Source organism: Lepisma saccharinum, chromosome 1 (assembly GCF_977018435.1).
Source record: "Lepisma saccharinum chromosome 1, izLepSacc3.1, whole genome shotgun sequence".
NCBI lineage: Eukaryota > Metazoa > Arthropoda > Insecta > Zygentoma > Lepismatidae > Lepisma > Lepisma saccharinum.
This window is the reverse complement of record NC_139229.1, coordinates 135,597,750-135,610,893: the sequence shown is the minus strand read 5'-3', so window position 1 is coordinate 135,610,893 and position 13,144 is coordinate 135,597,750. Positions and strand designations below refer to the sequence as shown.

The 13,144-nt window shown below is 40.3% G+C and overlaps 1 protein-coding gene across 1 annotated transcript in view; it reads left to right on the top strand.

Annotated features, from left to right (window-relative positions):
* The window catches only part of Mtpalpha (monolysocardiolipin acyltransferase Mtpalpha), a 72,583-nt gene extending 61,925 nt beyond the window's left edge, over positions 1-10,658 (top strand). Inside the window, exons 10-13 of the mRNA XM_083120072.1 lie at positions 4,251-4,460; positions 5,336-5,531; positions 6,585-6,787; positions 9,541-10,658. Of these exons, the coding sequence (XP_082976198.1) occupies positions 4,251-4,460; positions 5,336-5,531; positions 6,585-6,787; positions 9,541-9,747 (816 nt within the window). The 3' untranslated portion in view covers positions 9,748-10,658. The remainder of the gene's footprint in view (positions 1-4,250; positions 4,461-5,335; positions 5,532-6,584; positions 6,788-9,540) is intronic.
* The last annotated feature ends 2,486 nt before the right edge of the window (positions 10,659-13,144 follow it).

Below are 13,144 nucleotides of genomic sequence, written 5' to 3'. Positions count from 1 at the left end.
GGACTATCATCATCCCAGGTTTGTGGACTGTTTTGTTGTCTGTGTGTCCTGTGACGAATCCAATGTGAATGTACCACTCTTTGAGATCCATCTGTAAAGCGCACTTTGTAAAGGTGAGTGCCACCCAACCTTTCTACAATATCTGCCTCGTTGAAGTTAGGTGACAAGTGCTTCGGTGATTGAACCCATACGGTTTCGGTAGGTGAAAATGTCCTGTATGGTTTGCTGTGGTTGCTCTTAGGTTTCAAGAAAGGAGGAGCTTCTGTCCTCTCGGCATCTCTATTATGATCACCACGTATACAGTTCCACCATGTTCTTGGACTGAAGGTGAGGACTGAGGCTGCAGGAAGACTACGTTCCTCTCCCAACCGGGAATTCCTCAAAAACAGCAGGTACTTTGCTAACTTTGCATCGAACTGTAAAGAAGTCAGATGTGGGTGTTCATGCAACACCTTAAACATGCCAGTCTTCACCATGCGTACGTACCTCTCTGCAAGCTCGTTGCCAGGACTGTGGTACGGCGGTATTGTGATGTGTTCAATCCCCAACTGCTGGCAAAAAGAACAGAACGTGATGTTGCTGAAAGTTGGACCATTGTCGGAAACTATTGTCTGTGGAATTCCGAGAGTCGAGCATGACTGAAGAATCCAGCGTATGGTCTCTGGTGTATCTAACGACGATACTGGCCAGACATCTATCCAGTGACTGTAAGCATCCACAAGCAACAGAAACTTCCTCCCAGCCAAGAAGAAATGGTCTACGTGGAGTCTTTGTCCTACGAATCTAGCTTCCGGCCACCTATTACCTGAACCTTTCTTGACTTTCGGACTTGAGGATTGACAAGATTCCTCTTCAACTAATCTTTCCTTATTAAAAGACAATCCGCTATCCGATGTAGGTGCAGCATCTTCACTTAACGGCACGTGTATGGTGTTCGACATCGACTTCGTTACGTCTATACCAGTGCTAGAAGTGAGGGCTTGATCAGAATTCGACTGCGAGTGTTGAAGTTTATCAATCTCTGTAGGTATCACTACCATAGAACTTGCCGGCTCTGATCATAACAGTAGCGTTCTCCAATCCGGAGTAACGATATCTAACCAGGTACGACCTATGAGTGGATAATTTAGATGTTCCTTGCACAAAATAACAGGAAGTGAGTAAGTCAATCCAGAGTGTGTAAGTTCCAGTTCAGCTTGTCCTTGCACTGAAAGAGCATGTTTCCCTACGCCATATAATTTTATACAGGAATGGTTAATATGTCTCGTTGGAAACCAATCCCTGAATGAATGTGCTTGGAATAGAGTCACGGCAGATCCTGTATCGAGCTCACATTCAATAAACTTGCCGTTAATAAGTAAATCCTTTAACATTGGATTCTTCGATAAAGGGTAATTGGACATAGGTGATCCGATGATGTGCGAGTCACAACTGTATGAGACGACACTAGGTAACCATGCTGTTTGCTCGCCAGGTGAAGTATGAGAAGTTGACATCTTAAAATTTTTGATTTCAGTAGTTTGTCCTACGTTATTACTATTAGGTTTCCATTTAAACTTCCCTCTTTTCCTACACCGCTTTTGCCAGTGACCACGTCTCCTACAGAATGAACAAACAGAATCCTTGGCTGGACAGTTGTCTTTAGAATCATGTTTGTATGTACAGTTAGGACAGCTGTAAGCAGTATATTTCATTCTGTGAATCGTTGGATTAGGTGAACTATAAGTATATGGTTTTGTATGTTTGTCCCCTTGCACTGTTCTTCTTGGAAATTGGGTTGAGGTGCGTGAAACTGCTGACTCTTGCTTTAAATTTTCTGATCGTATTAACAATCGGGTTTCTTTCTCTAACATTTAATTTTGTAATGTCAGTTCCTGACATCGCTGAAAGGTTAGTGACTGTACTGAAAGCAACTTTCTTCTAGAAACTTCAGATCGTATGCCCAATACTATCTGTTCAACTAAAGCTTCGTCCAGATAATTACCGTAGTTACATTTTATGGCTTGTTGCTCCAGTCTTATGAAATAAGCAGAAACGGTTTCACGTTCCTCTTGTACACAACGTCGAAACTTATATCGTTCAATAAACTTATTAGTTACAGGTTTGTAGTGTGACAAAAGATTATCCTTTAGAAGAGAATACGACAGATTCTGTACAAGGTCTGGTGCGACTACATTTTTCAAGACTTTAAATGCCTTTGCACCTATAAAGGCGATGAGTATAGGAACTCTCTGATCATCGCTGAACTTTTGAATGATACACAACTGTTCGAAACGTAAGAGATAATCTTCAATGTCCTCTGAATCTTCGTCGAAGGCGTTAAATATCATGTTTGTGTACATATTTATGACTGTAAATCCAAACGTTTAATCTAACAACTATGAAAAGTGAGTTTTCACTTATAATTATACTTGATATGCATCGGACCACAATGTATCTATGAACGTGACAAAGCCTTTGTACGTTTCATGATTATAACTTGGTTCCATGTTAGAAGGAATCTTGATATATATATTTACATCACACTATTTTTGTAAGACTTAAACAATGTAGACGGTAATCCTTACCGTGTTATGTCAAATTGTGTCAAAGCAACACGTTTATGATTGCTACAACAGCTTGTTGTACGAATGAGGACAGTCAGTCTGAATAGAATAAACTTACGGAAATGTAAGGTTCTTGCAAATCCTGCAATCCATGAAGAGTAATGTTCTTTTATACAGACTGCGCCATAATGTTGTGCGATGGAAACACATATGTTAACAAGATTAACTGCATTTATTACACAAACTCACAAACAACGTAACACTTTACATTATAACGAAACTACGTTCACCATTCCAGGTTCTGTTTGCACAGACTCTTGTCTAGCAACAGTAGCTTGCTTCTTCTTCCTCTAGGAGGCAGCACTACAGTATGTCCCTCGGTTTTGTTGCGTAAACACACTCCTTTACCATCCCCGATAACCAGAAATCGCACGGGCTGAGGTTTGGTGATCTTGCCACCCATGGTAGTGGACCACGCCGACCAATCCATCGTTGACCAAATGTCCTGTCGAGGTAACCACGAACATCCACGTGATAGTGTGCAGGCGCTTACTTTCTTGTTGATAGTAGCCACGTGCAAGAATGGAAGGTTGTTTACCATGTAATTAGTTAACATAGCCAAATAGGAGGTGCCAGTGACCATTGCAGTGTTAAAAAAATAGGGGCCCACTATTCCCAACTTTGAAACACCACACCATAAGTTTATCTTTGGGGAGTCCCGTATGTGTTCCCTCACTACATGTGTTCAGTAGTTCAAATCACACAGTTGTGTTTGTTAACACGACCACTCACATGAAATGTTGCCTCGTCCGAGAAGAAAAACAGCACAGATGGATCGATTCTTGTCATTTCCACTAACAGTTCTGCCATTTTTACACGAGCAATTTTATCGGCATCAGTAAGTGCTTGCACAATTTGGATTTGATTTGGTTTTAATCCCAAATCATGATGCATGATTTGTCGAAGAGATCGTTGAGAAATTCCTGTTTCACATTTTAACTGAGAAAGTTACTTTTTCGGCCTATTCAACATGGCTCCTTGCACCTTTACGATGTGCTCACTTCTCACATTTCTGGGTCGTCCACTGTTCCCTCCCTTTGTAATTATTTGCCACCGAACCAGTTTGTTCAAATTTTTCATACTCACCGAATGGTTTAATCTACTTGGGGGGTCTTTGTTATACCACATTCTAAACTTGTTTCTCACTACTGTGGGTGATTGATACACTTCCATCCATGCTGAGATCTTCCTTTGTTCCTTCATACCTAATCGTGTGGCCATATTTTATCTGAAAAGAAACAGGAAAACACCATATAAGTGGAAACAGGAAACACCATATAAGTGGTAACATTATTTTGCCCCACCGAAACACCATTTAAGTGGTAACATTATTTTGCCTCACCCTGTACAGTAGCAATCTACTAGATTTTTGTTTCAATATGTTCTTAATTTCACATGAGATAATGAATAAAATCCATTTTTCGCCATATGTTGTTGGAAAAAAATTATTACATTTTTGCAGAATTTCCAGGATATTTAGGCTTTGTAAAAACTCCACTCGTCATTCTTTGTGGATTCCTCAAGACCAAAAAGTATTGGCCGATATCAGTGATTAAATTTGAAACAATTGTTCCTCATTCTGATACATTAGTTACATAAATTTATTAAGAGTGTGGAATCAATGTGTGATATTTTTCCCTGCAGGTTGTAGGAATGCATTACTTCTCCCCTGTAGACAAAATGCAGTTGCTGGAAATCATCACTACTGACCAAACATCCCAAGACACAGCTGCAACTGCTGTTGCAGTTGGCCTCAAACAAGGAAAGGTTGTAATAACAGTGAAAGATGGTCCCGGTTTTTACACTACGCGTATACTTGCACCCATGCTTGCTGAAGCTGTTCGGCTTATGCAGGTAAGTTTTCAACACAAGAACCTGTGCTGTAATAGACATTGTGTAAATAGTTTTGTGTTATTTTGGCAAAAATATATTTTTTCTTGTAGGTCTAGGCTATCAACGACAATTTATTAGCAGTGTGTTGTTGTTATTAGGGTTTCCACTGGGAAACTTAGAAAAGTCAGGGAAGTCATACTGCGAAGTCAGAAAAGTCGGGGAATTTTGAAAATGCGTAGAACAATCTGAAAAGTCAGGGGAAATGTTTTTTTTTGTACTTGCCAGAATTCTGGTGTGAAAAATTGCATTTTTTTCTTGAACCAACCTCTTGATGGAAGGAAGATATTCCATATAAAAATGTTTTTGTAGATTTGTTCATTTGTTTTGAACAATGATGAATATATATTACTCTGATGAATATATATTACTCTCTTGAACAGCAAGTACAGAAACTTGATTACACATAACATGATGTAGACATTTATTTTAAAAACTCCTGCAATACTTTGAAGATTCAGAAAATTTGTCTTTCCATAATGTGTGCAACTCCTGATTGTGTATGAAAGAAGTAGCAAGTTAGTAACTGCAACTGTTTACTATTTAAACTGAGTAACTGTACTCTGATACATATCTATTTATTATTGAATGTGGGTTTACCTCTAAATGAAAGGGTTAAATTCCCATCAAGGATGCAATTTAGTTCATTGGATACAATTTTAAACTGGACATACAATCCAGTGAATAAACTATCTTGTGTATCAAATGCATTTAAAACAAATTGTAATTTGTTAACATGTGTGGCGTATATTTTATGGCTTAGTTATAATCCAAATCAATATTAACAGATTTCACTTTACTTTTCCAAAAATGCCATTAACTGTTTTTGTTAATTTCAGGAAGGAGTTGGTCCTAAGGAACTTGATAAGCTGACCAAGTCCTTTGGATTCCCAGTCGGAGGAGCTACATTGGCTGATGAGGTTGGACTTGATGTTGCTGCCCACGTGGCCAAAGATCTAGGTGATGCATTTGGCAGCAGATTTGGCGGTGGCGACCCTAATCTGTTGAAAGAATTGGTTTCTCAGGGATTTCTAGGTACGTTCCTAGGATTTCAGGGATTTCTAGGTTTCTAGGGATTTCGTAAGTAGAGATAAGAACTATAAACAGTTAAAAAAAAAAAAATGTAGAAAACAGACTCGCTTTATTTTGGTGAAATTGGTGTAAAAGAGAAGGGGATCTCAGTTTAAGAATAGGCTGATTCTGAATTAAATCAGCAGTTCAAAATGCACGGTTTTCCCAAAGTCCTTCCCACATTTAAATTCACTACAACTTTGTAAAGAACATAGATATGAAGTAAAGTTTGTACTGCTCAGCAGTCTGTAAGTTTTACCTGGCAAAACTGCACATTGAGAGGATCACGTGACTGCGAGTGATCATGTGTTTCCAAGGTGGCATCGATTCAGGAGAAGTCTGTGCGTTTTACAGTATGCAGAGCTGAAATCATGTGTTCTGGTGCATGAATTCCAAACCTATGAAAGAGAGAGCTCAAAATCGAATGTGTGGTGCACTGTGTTGCCGTATCACCTAATCGGGCCTCTCTTTTCAGAGGAAGATATCGTGATGGGCTCTACCGACCTCAACATGATACAGATGTTCTTCCTTCCCCAGCGTTGATTGATTTGCTTTATTTTACTTATCTTTTTGTGCCACTTTTTGGCTAATTTGCAAAGATGGGGATGAGTGATGACTTGATGAAATTGATGAATGGATACTCACAAACATCCATTGCCCAGGCCAGTATTCGAACCTGGGACCCCTGGCATCGTAGCACAATATGCTAACCAAGAGATCATGCTCTTTCTTCTCCGATGACAATGCAACCTAGGTTGCGAAATATCAAACTATTTCTTTTTGTGTAATTTAGTACACTCCTCATACATGGGAATTCTATTTATTATCATTAGTTATTTTAGCTCCTGAGCTGTTTGCAATTCAATTTTAACATTAAGTTTGTTATGTACATTAAGGCCAGACATTGGCTTGTCACTGTTGAGGTTATTATTTCGAAACATGTTTTCGCACAAAAAAATCCACTTTTCCCATTACTGTTCTATGTTCTAATTTATTTGTCCCCCCTCTACTTATCAGGTAGGAAATCTGGAAAGGGTGTTTATGTGTACACCCCAGGAGTCAAGGAGCGCGAGGTAAACGAGGATGCCATAACAATATTGAAGAAGTACAGTATACCTCCACGTGGCTCCACTGAAGATTCCGATCGCCAGCTGAGACTTGCAAGTAGATTCATTAATGAAGCAGTATTGTGCTTACAGGAAGGAATCTTGCATAGCCCAGTAAGTACATACTTACGGTGCAGATAATTCGTGAATTCAGAACAAAAACTGAGAGGGAGTTTAAAAGCTGTACATAAAATGACATTTTGGTGTTAATATAATGAATAAATCCTCAAAATTTTCATTCTAATTGCACATACACAACCTTCACGTATGTGAAATGTATGCAAACAAAAAAACCTGATGATTATCTTGCTTCATGGGGTCTGAAAGTACAGTCTGTTAGATACAGTCCTCCTATTAGCCCATGCAATGCTGAAGAAAAGTGTTTGAGTAATTTCTGCAGTTTAACTACAGAAATAAAAATCCTGTGTTTTTTAATTAATAAAATTCCAGTGCATACTTGGACATTTCTCAGTAATATAAATTAATGTTATACGATGTTAGAACATGATATTTTACTTTAGCATTTTAGAAGATAATTATTAGGGTTCTGGAATATTCTACACTATTTCATGCTAGAGTATTGTAGGAAAATTATAACACATTTTTTGAAAACTGAAATGAACATTGTCATCTAATATTGGTGTGTTTCCGTTAAAAATTAAATTTGCATCCCTATGAATTACATATACTAGACTTTTACATGCAATCAAGCCCTGATATTGATTGCCTTTGGGGACCACAGTTCTCTTTTTTTTCCTTTTCAGAGTGTTTGGTGAGCACTGAACATTTAGGGTTTCCACCAAGGATCGAATCCAACATATATATATTTTTAACAATACTGAACCATGTGTACTTAGCTTTGAAATTATTGTCAGCACAGCTTGAATGGAAACTCATACTTGTAACAAAAGACATTTACATACTTGTGAATGTCTTTGATGAGGGTCTACAAATGCTTGTTTCCTAGTATGACAAGTGCGTTATCAATTATAGTGACTATATGGAGAAATGGCCTATGGTGTAGGATTCTGACCAAAAAAAAATTGTGATAAATATGTGTGCTGTATTTTTTTTTTCTGAATAGCCTGATACTTAAAAATATTCACTAAATTGTGTTTCGTAAACAACAAATATTTAATCACCTTGGATCTGATTCAGCAAACCATGTAATCCACAGTACTGTTTTTATTTATTCCCAACTCCATTTGGGTCTGATGATGACAATATAAGTTTGTGAAACACAACTTATTACAGAAACAGTCAGTGTTCTTGTAGATTAGGCACATGCAGGAGATGTACTACGTAGAAATTTTCAGCGAAAAAATGCAGGCTCTACCAGTACTCGAGCCTGGGTCTCTGGCATACCGTGCCATTGCTCTAACCACTGAGCTACTTACTGAGCCGGCCTGGCCTCTCCAGATTTTTCTCTATCTATTTACCTGTGTGGAATTGTCTCTGCCAGTGCTACTGCAACGGGATCTGTTGATTTGAAACACAGTACACTTCGACGTTGCCTGTTTCCTCCAAGCATAGAGATGTGGTGTACTACGTAGAAATTTTCAGCGAAAGATGTAGGCTCAACCAGGACTCGGACCCATGTCTCTGGTATACCGTGCCATTTCTCTAACCACTGAGCTACCAAGCTGGCCTGGCCTCGCCTGATATTTTGCTGTCGCTGTTTTACCTGTGTGGAATCATCTCTGCCAGTGCTACCTCAACGGGATCTGTTGCCTTTGAAACACAGTAGACTTCGACGTTGCCTGTTTCCTCCCAGTGTGGAGATGTTAATAATTATAGATTAGGCACACACAGGAGATGTACTACGTAGAAATTTTCAGCGAAAAATGCAGGCTCTACCAGGACTTGAACCCCCTGGTCTCTGGCATAACGTACCATTGCTCTAACCACTGAGCTACCGAGCTGGCCTGGCCTCTCCTGATTTTTTGCTATCGCTGTTTTACCTATGTGGAATCGTCTCTGCCAGTGCTACCGCAACAGGATCTGTTGCCTTTGAAACACAGTAGACTTCCACGTTGCCTGGTTCCTCCCAGAGTAGAGATGTTAATAATTGTAGATTAGGCACATACAGGAGACGTGCTATGTAAGAATTTTCAGGGAGGAACCAGGCAACAGATCCTGTTGCGGTAGCACTGGCAGAGACGATTCCACGCAGGTAACTCAGCGATAGCGAAAAATCAGGCGAGGCCAGGCCGGCATGGTAGCTCAGTAGTTAGAGAAATGACACTGCATTTTTCGCTGAAAATTTCTATGTAGTCAGTGTTCTGTGTATATTATAAATAAATATAGGAAGTAGTTGTGCAATAAATTTGACACGTGCATGTATGACTGCCTTCTTTTCTGGTTTTCCTACTAGCAGCTAAAGAAAAGTAGGGACCCGCTTCCTGACTCGGATTTTTACCTTTCAGGCTCTTGTTATATTACGCGAATTCATGGAGTTCAAAAAAAATACTAAAGTTAGTCATTTTCATGCTTGTATTACTTCAATATGCAAAGAAAGTTAAATTCCTCATGAAAATGGAGATGTTCGACTTGAATAAATCAACTTACAAAATGCCTTCCACTCAAAGACAACACAGAAAACTCCTTCCTACCTTTCTATTTTTTTATACAATGTAATTGTCAAGTTAGGTTTTCTACACATGGCCAAAATATACATCATGAATGAGTTCATGCAAAATTGATATTTATACAACATTTTACTATAACTCAACAACTTATGACAATCTATCATACATGTATTGTCAATTTTAAATGTTTCATAGTCATCATATAATTATGTAAATTTGCCACTTTCTCATGAATGGGATGTTACATCAAAATAATACACTTTGTATCTGATGTTTCAGCTTGAAGGAGACATAGGAGCTGTTTTTGGTCTTGGATTCCCTCCATTTACTGGCGGTCCCTTCAGATTTGTGGACAACTATGGGGCCGAGAAACTGGTGAACAAGATGTTGGAATTTGAACAAGAATACGGATCAGCCTTCACACCATGTGCATTATTGGTGGACCATGCTCGCAATCCTTCCAAGAAGTTCCACGTCACGGCGTGATCTCAGTTCGTAAGTTAACGTAATGTGTGCAGCGTAAATGGTTGTTTGTGCACTTCTGCCTCTACAACATTGATTGGGGGAATTGAGAACTGAAACGATTACACTCGAAATGAAATGATGAATAGTATGTTTTTGTAATTTTTGAGTGAGGGTAAGTCTGTTGGCCGTAAGACTGAGTTTCGTTGTTTTGAAGGTAGACTGATAGTTAGGATGCATTCCTGAAGTTTAGCTAGCATGTAACCTAGAGTACTGATGGCTCACTCAAATTTTGTACCAAGTTTTCTGACTCAACAAAACTTGGGAATATCAATGCAATTTCATCCTTGTTATTGTACAGTATGTTCTGTATTTTTGTTAGGTAATACATTGTTTATACTCTGGTGCTGTTCAATTTTTAAAAAAGAAAAAAAGAAAGTGGTATTGTTCACTTTCCCGTTAAGTGCATTTGCACTTTTCAAGTGCTTTAGACATGATTTGAGGTAAGTGTGATGTGGTGCTGGCAGGTATATTTTGGGCAATTGACAAGGCATTATACTTACTAATCAAGATAAATTTGTTTTAATGAAATTGTAAAAATAATTATTTATTACTCACATTTGCAAATTGATACAAATTTATAGCAACAATGCAGAGGTACAATAAATACATGTTACAGGGTTTTCAATTTACTCAATTCAGTGTAGTTATCCAGTACTTTATATGGAACAGCCATTTGCTACATAGTATGCTGCCTTGTATTATATAAAAAAATTATTGATACAACATAGTAGTTTTTTGTATACACATGTACACAATTGTAGTGGTGACAATTTGGCTGAAAAATCATTTCATGTGCTCAGTCTGCAGTGATTAACGAAAGGAAAATTACTTTGAATGTACATAAGTGAATAAAGAGTACTATTTTCAATTAAGTACGATAAGTTATTTTATAGTTACAATTAGTTGACCTCTTTCTTTTGTAAAAATTCTTGAGAAGTCATAATTGTGGTAGGAATATACTTACACTTACACTTACCACATTAAAGGAAAAAGTTTGATATTTCGTAGCCTCGGCCACATTTTCAGTGGAGAAGAAAGTGGTTCACAGAATGACAAAGAGTAGGGGCACAGAATACTAACTGTAGCGTTGGTACAATGTTGCCAGAGAAAGACGATAGGATGGGGAGGAGGGAGTGGAGGGTATGTCTGATTTTCGTAATGTGAGGGTGGTATTGGGTGATCAGAGTTGGAGGGTTGGTTTTGGGTTGTTTGGTGCGGTTGTGGGAGTTAGCTCTAGTGATTTGTTTGTTGATGAGGGTGGAGGGGTAGCCACGGTTGGTTAGGGCTTGGTGCAGGCGTAGGTTGTAGTTTTGGCGGGATGAGGGGGATGAGTTGAGGCGCTGGCCTCTGAGGGCAAGGGAAAATGGGATGGCTTTTTTGGTGTGGTAGGGGTGTGAGCTGGAGTAGTGGAGATACTGGAGGTGGTTGGTTGGTTTGATATGTATGGATGTTTCCAAGTGGTCTCCCGCAATGTGGATGTCCACATCGAGGAAGGTCACTTGGTCTTTGGAGTGGAACCAGGTGAATTTGAGGGTGGTGAACTCATTTAGTCGGTTTAGGAATGTTGTGAGGGAGGGTTCGCCATGTGTCCAGAGGAGAAAAATGTCATCAATGAATCTTAGCCAGAGGAGTGGTTTCAGTTGCTGGGAGTCAAGGAATTCCTGTTCCAACCTGCCCATGAACAGGTTGGCATAAGAGGGGCCCATGCGGGTACCCATAGCTGTGCCACGTATCTGCAGGTAATGTTGGTCACCGAAGCAGAAGTTGTTGCAGGTAAGTACAAGGTTGGCTAGTTGTATCAGGAAGTGAGTGCTGGGATTGTGGGGTTTGGGTCGGCTGTTAAGGAATGATTTCGTGGCACGGAGGCCATGGGCATGGGGAATATTTGTGTAAAGGGATGTGACATCAACTGTTGTGAGGATGGTGTTGGGTGGTAGGGATGGTAAGTTTTGGATGATGTTGAGGAAGTGGTTGGTGTCACGGAGGTAGGAGGGCAGGGCTTGGACGAGGGGTTGGAGGTGAGAGTCTAGAAAGGCTGAAATGCGTTCAGTGGGTGAATTGTAGCTGGACACAATGGGTCTCCCGGGGTTGTTAGGTTTGTGAATTTTCGGGAGGAGGTAGAAAGTGGGAGTGCGGGGGTTGTCAGGTATGAGTGAGGAGATGGTTGAATTGGATAGGCCTTCAGGGGGTCCTCGGGAGAGGACAAAATCCCGAATTTTGTCTATGTGTGTGGTAGATGAATCAACCGTGGTGGGCTTGTAGGTCGATGAATCAGAGAGTTGACGGGAGGCTTCTGCCACATAGTCGGAGGAGTTCATGACTACTGTGGTGGACCCCTTGTCGGCAGGGAGGATTTTGATGTCCGGGTTGTTGCGGAGGGATCGGAGGGTTTGGTGCTGGGCTGGAGTTAGGTTGTGTTTATCCGCCGTTCTGGCACCTTTTCTCATCCTATTCCTGTGTTTATATATATATATATATATATATATATATATATATATAATGGATAAAAGCAAGGAGGGCCAAAAGGGCTAAGTAAAATCAAAGAAGGCAAAAGGAAACACTCACCGGACAGTAGAAAAATTCAAAATTTTCGCTAACTTCGTAGCATCATCGGTGTGAGGAGAAAGAGACTGAACCGGTCCGCTCCATAGAATTCTACCTCAATAGCAGACCCAAACCTCACAACCCCAGCACCAACTTCCTGACCCACCTAGCCCACCTTGTCCTCACTTGTAACAATTTCACCTTTGAAAACCAAAATTTCCTACAGATCCGAGGTACAGCCATGGGTACCAGAACGGCCCCATCCTATGCAAACCTCTTCATGGGCAAACTTGAGCAAGAGTTTTTGGCTACCCAACTCCTCCTCTGGCTTCGCTTCATCGACGACATCTTCATGCTCTGGACACATGGAGAACCATCCTTGTCAGCTTTCCTGGACCAACTTAACCACTTCTGTTCTCTAAAATTCACCTGGACGCAATCCCCCAACCAGATAACCTTCCTGGATGTGGACGTGCACATCGAGGGAGGACACCTGACTACCTCCATCCACATAAAACCCACCAACCACATGCAATACCTACACTTCTCCAGCTCCCACCCGTTCCACACCAAAAAAGCCATTCCATTCTCTCTGGCCCTCAGGGGACAGCACCTGAACACTTCACCCACCTCCCGCCAAAATTATAACCTCCGCCTACACCAGGCCCTGGTCAACCGTGGATATCCCTCCATCCTGGTCACCAAGCAAATATCGCAAGCTGCCTCACACACCACTACCACCAAGAAATCTGCTGCCACCAACCCACCTGCACTCATCACCCAATATCATCCCCACCTCAACAAAATCAGGCAC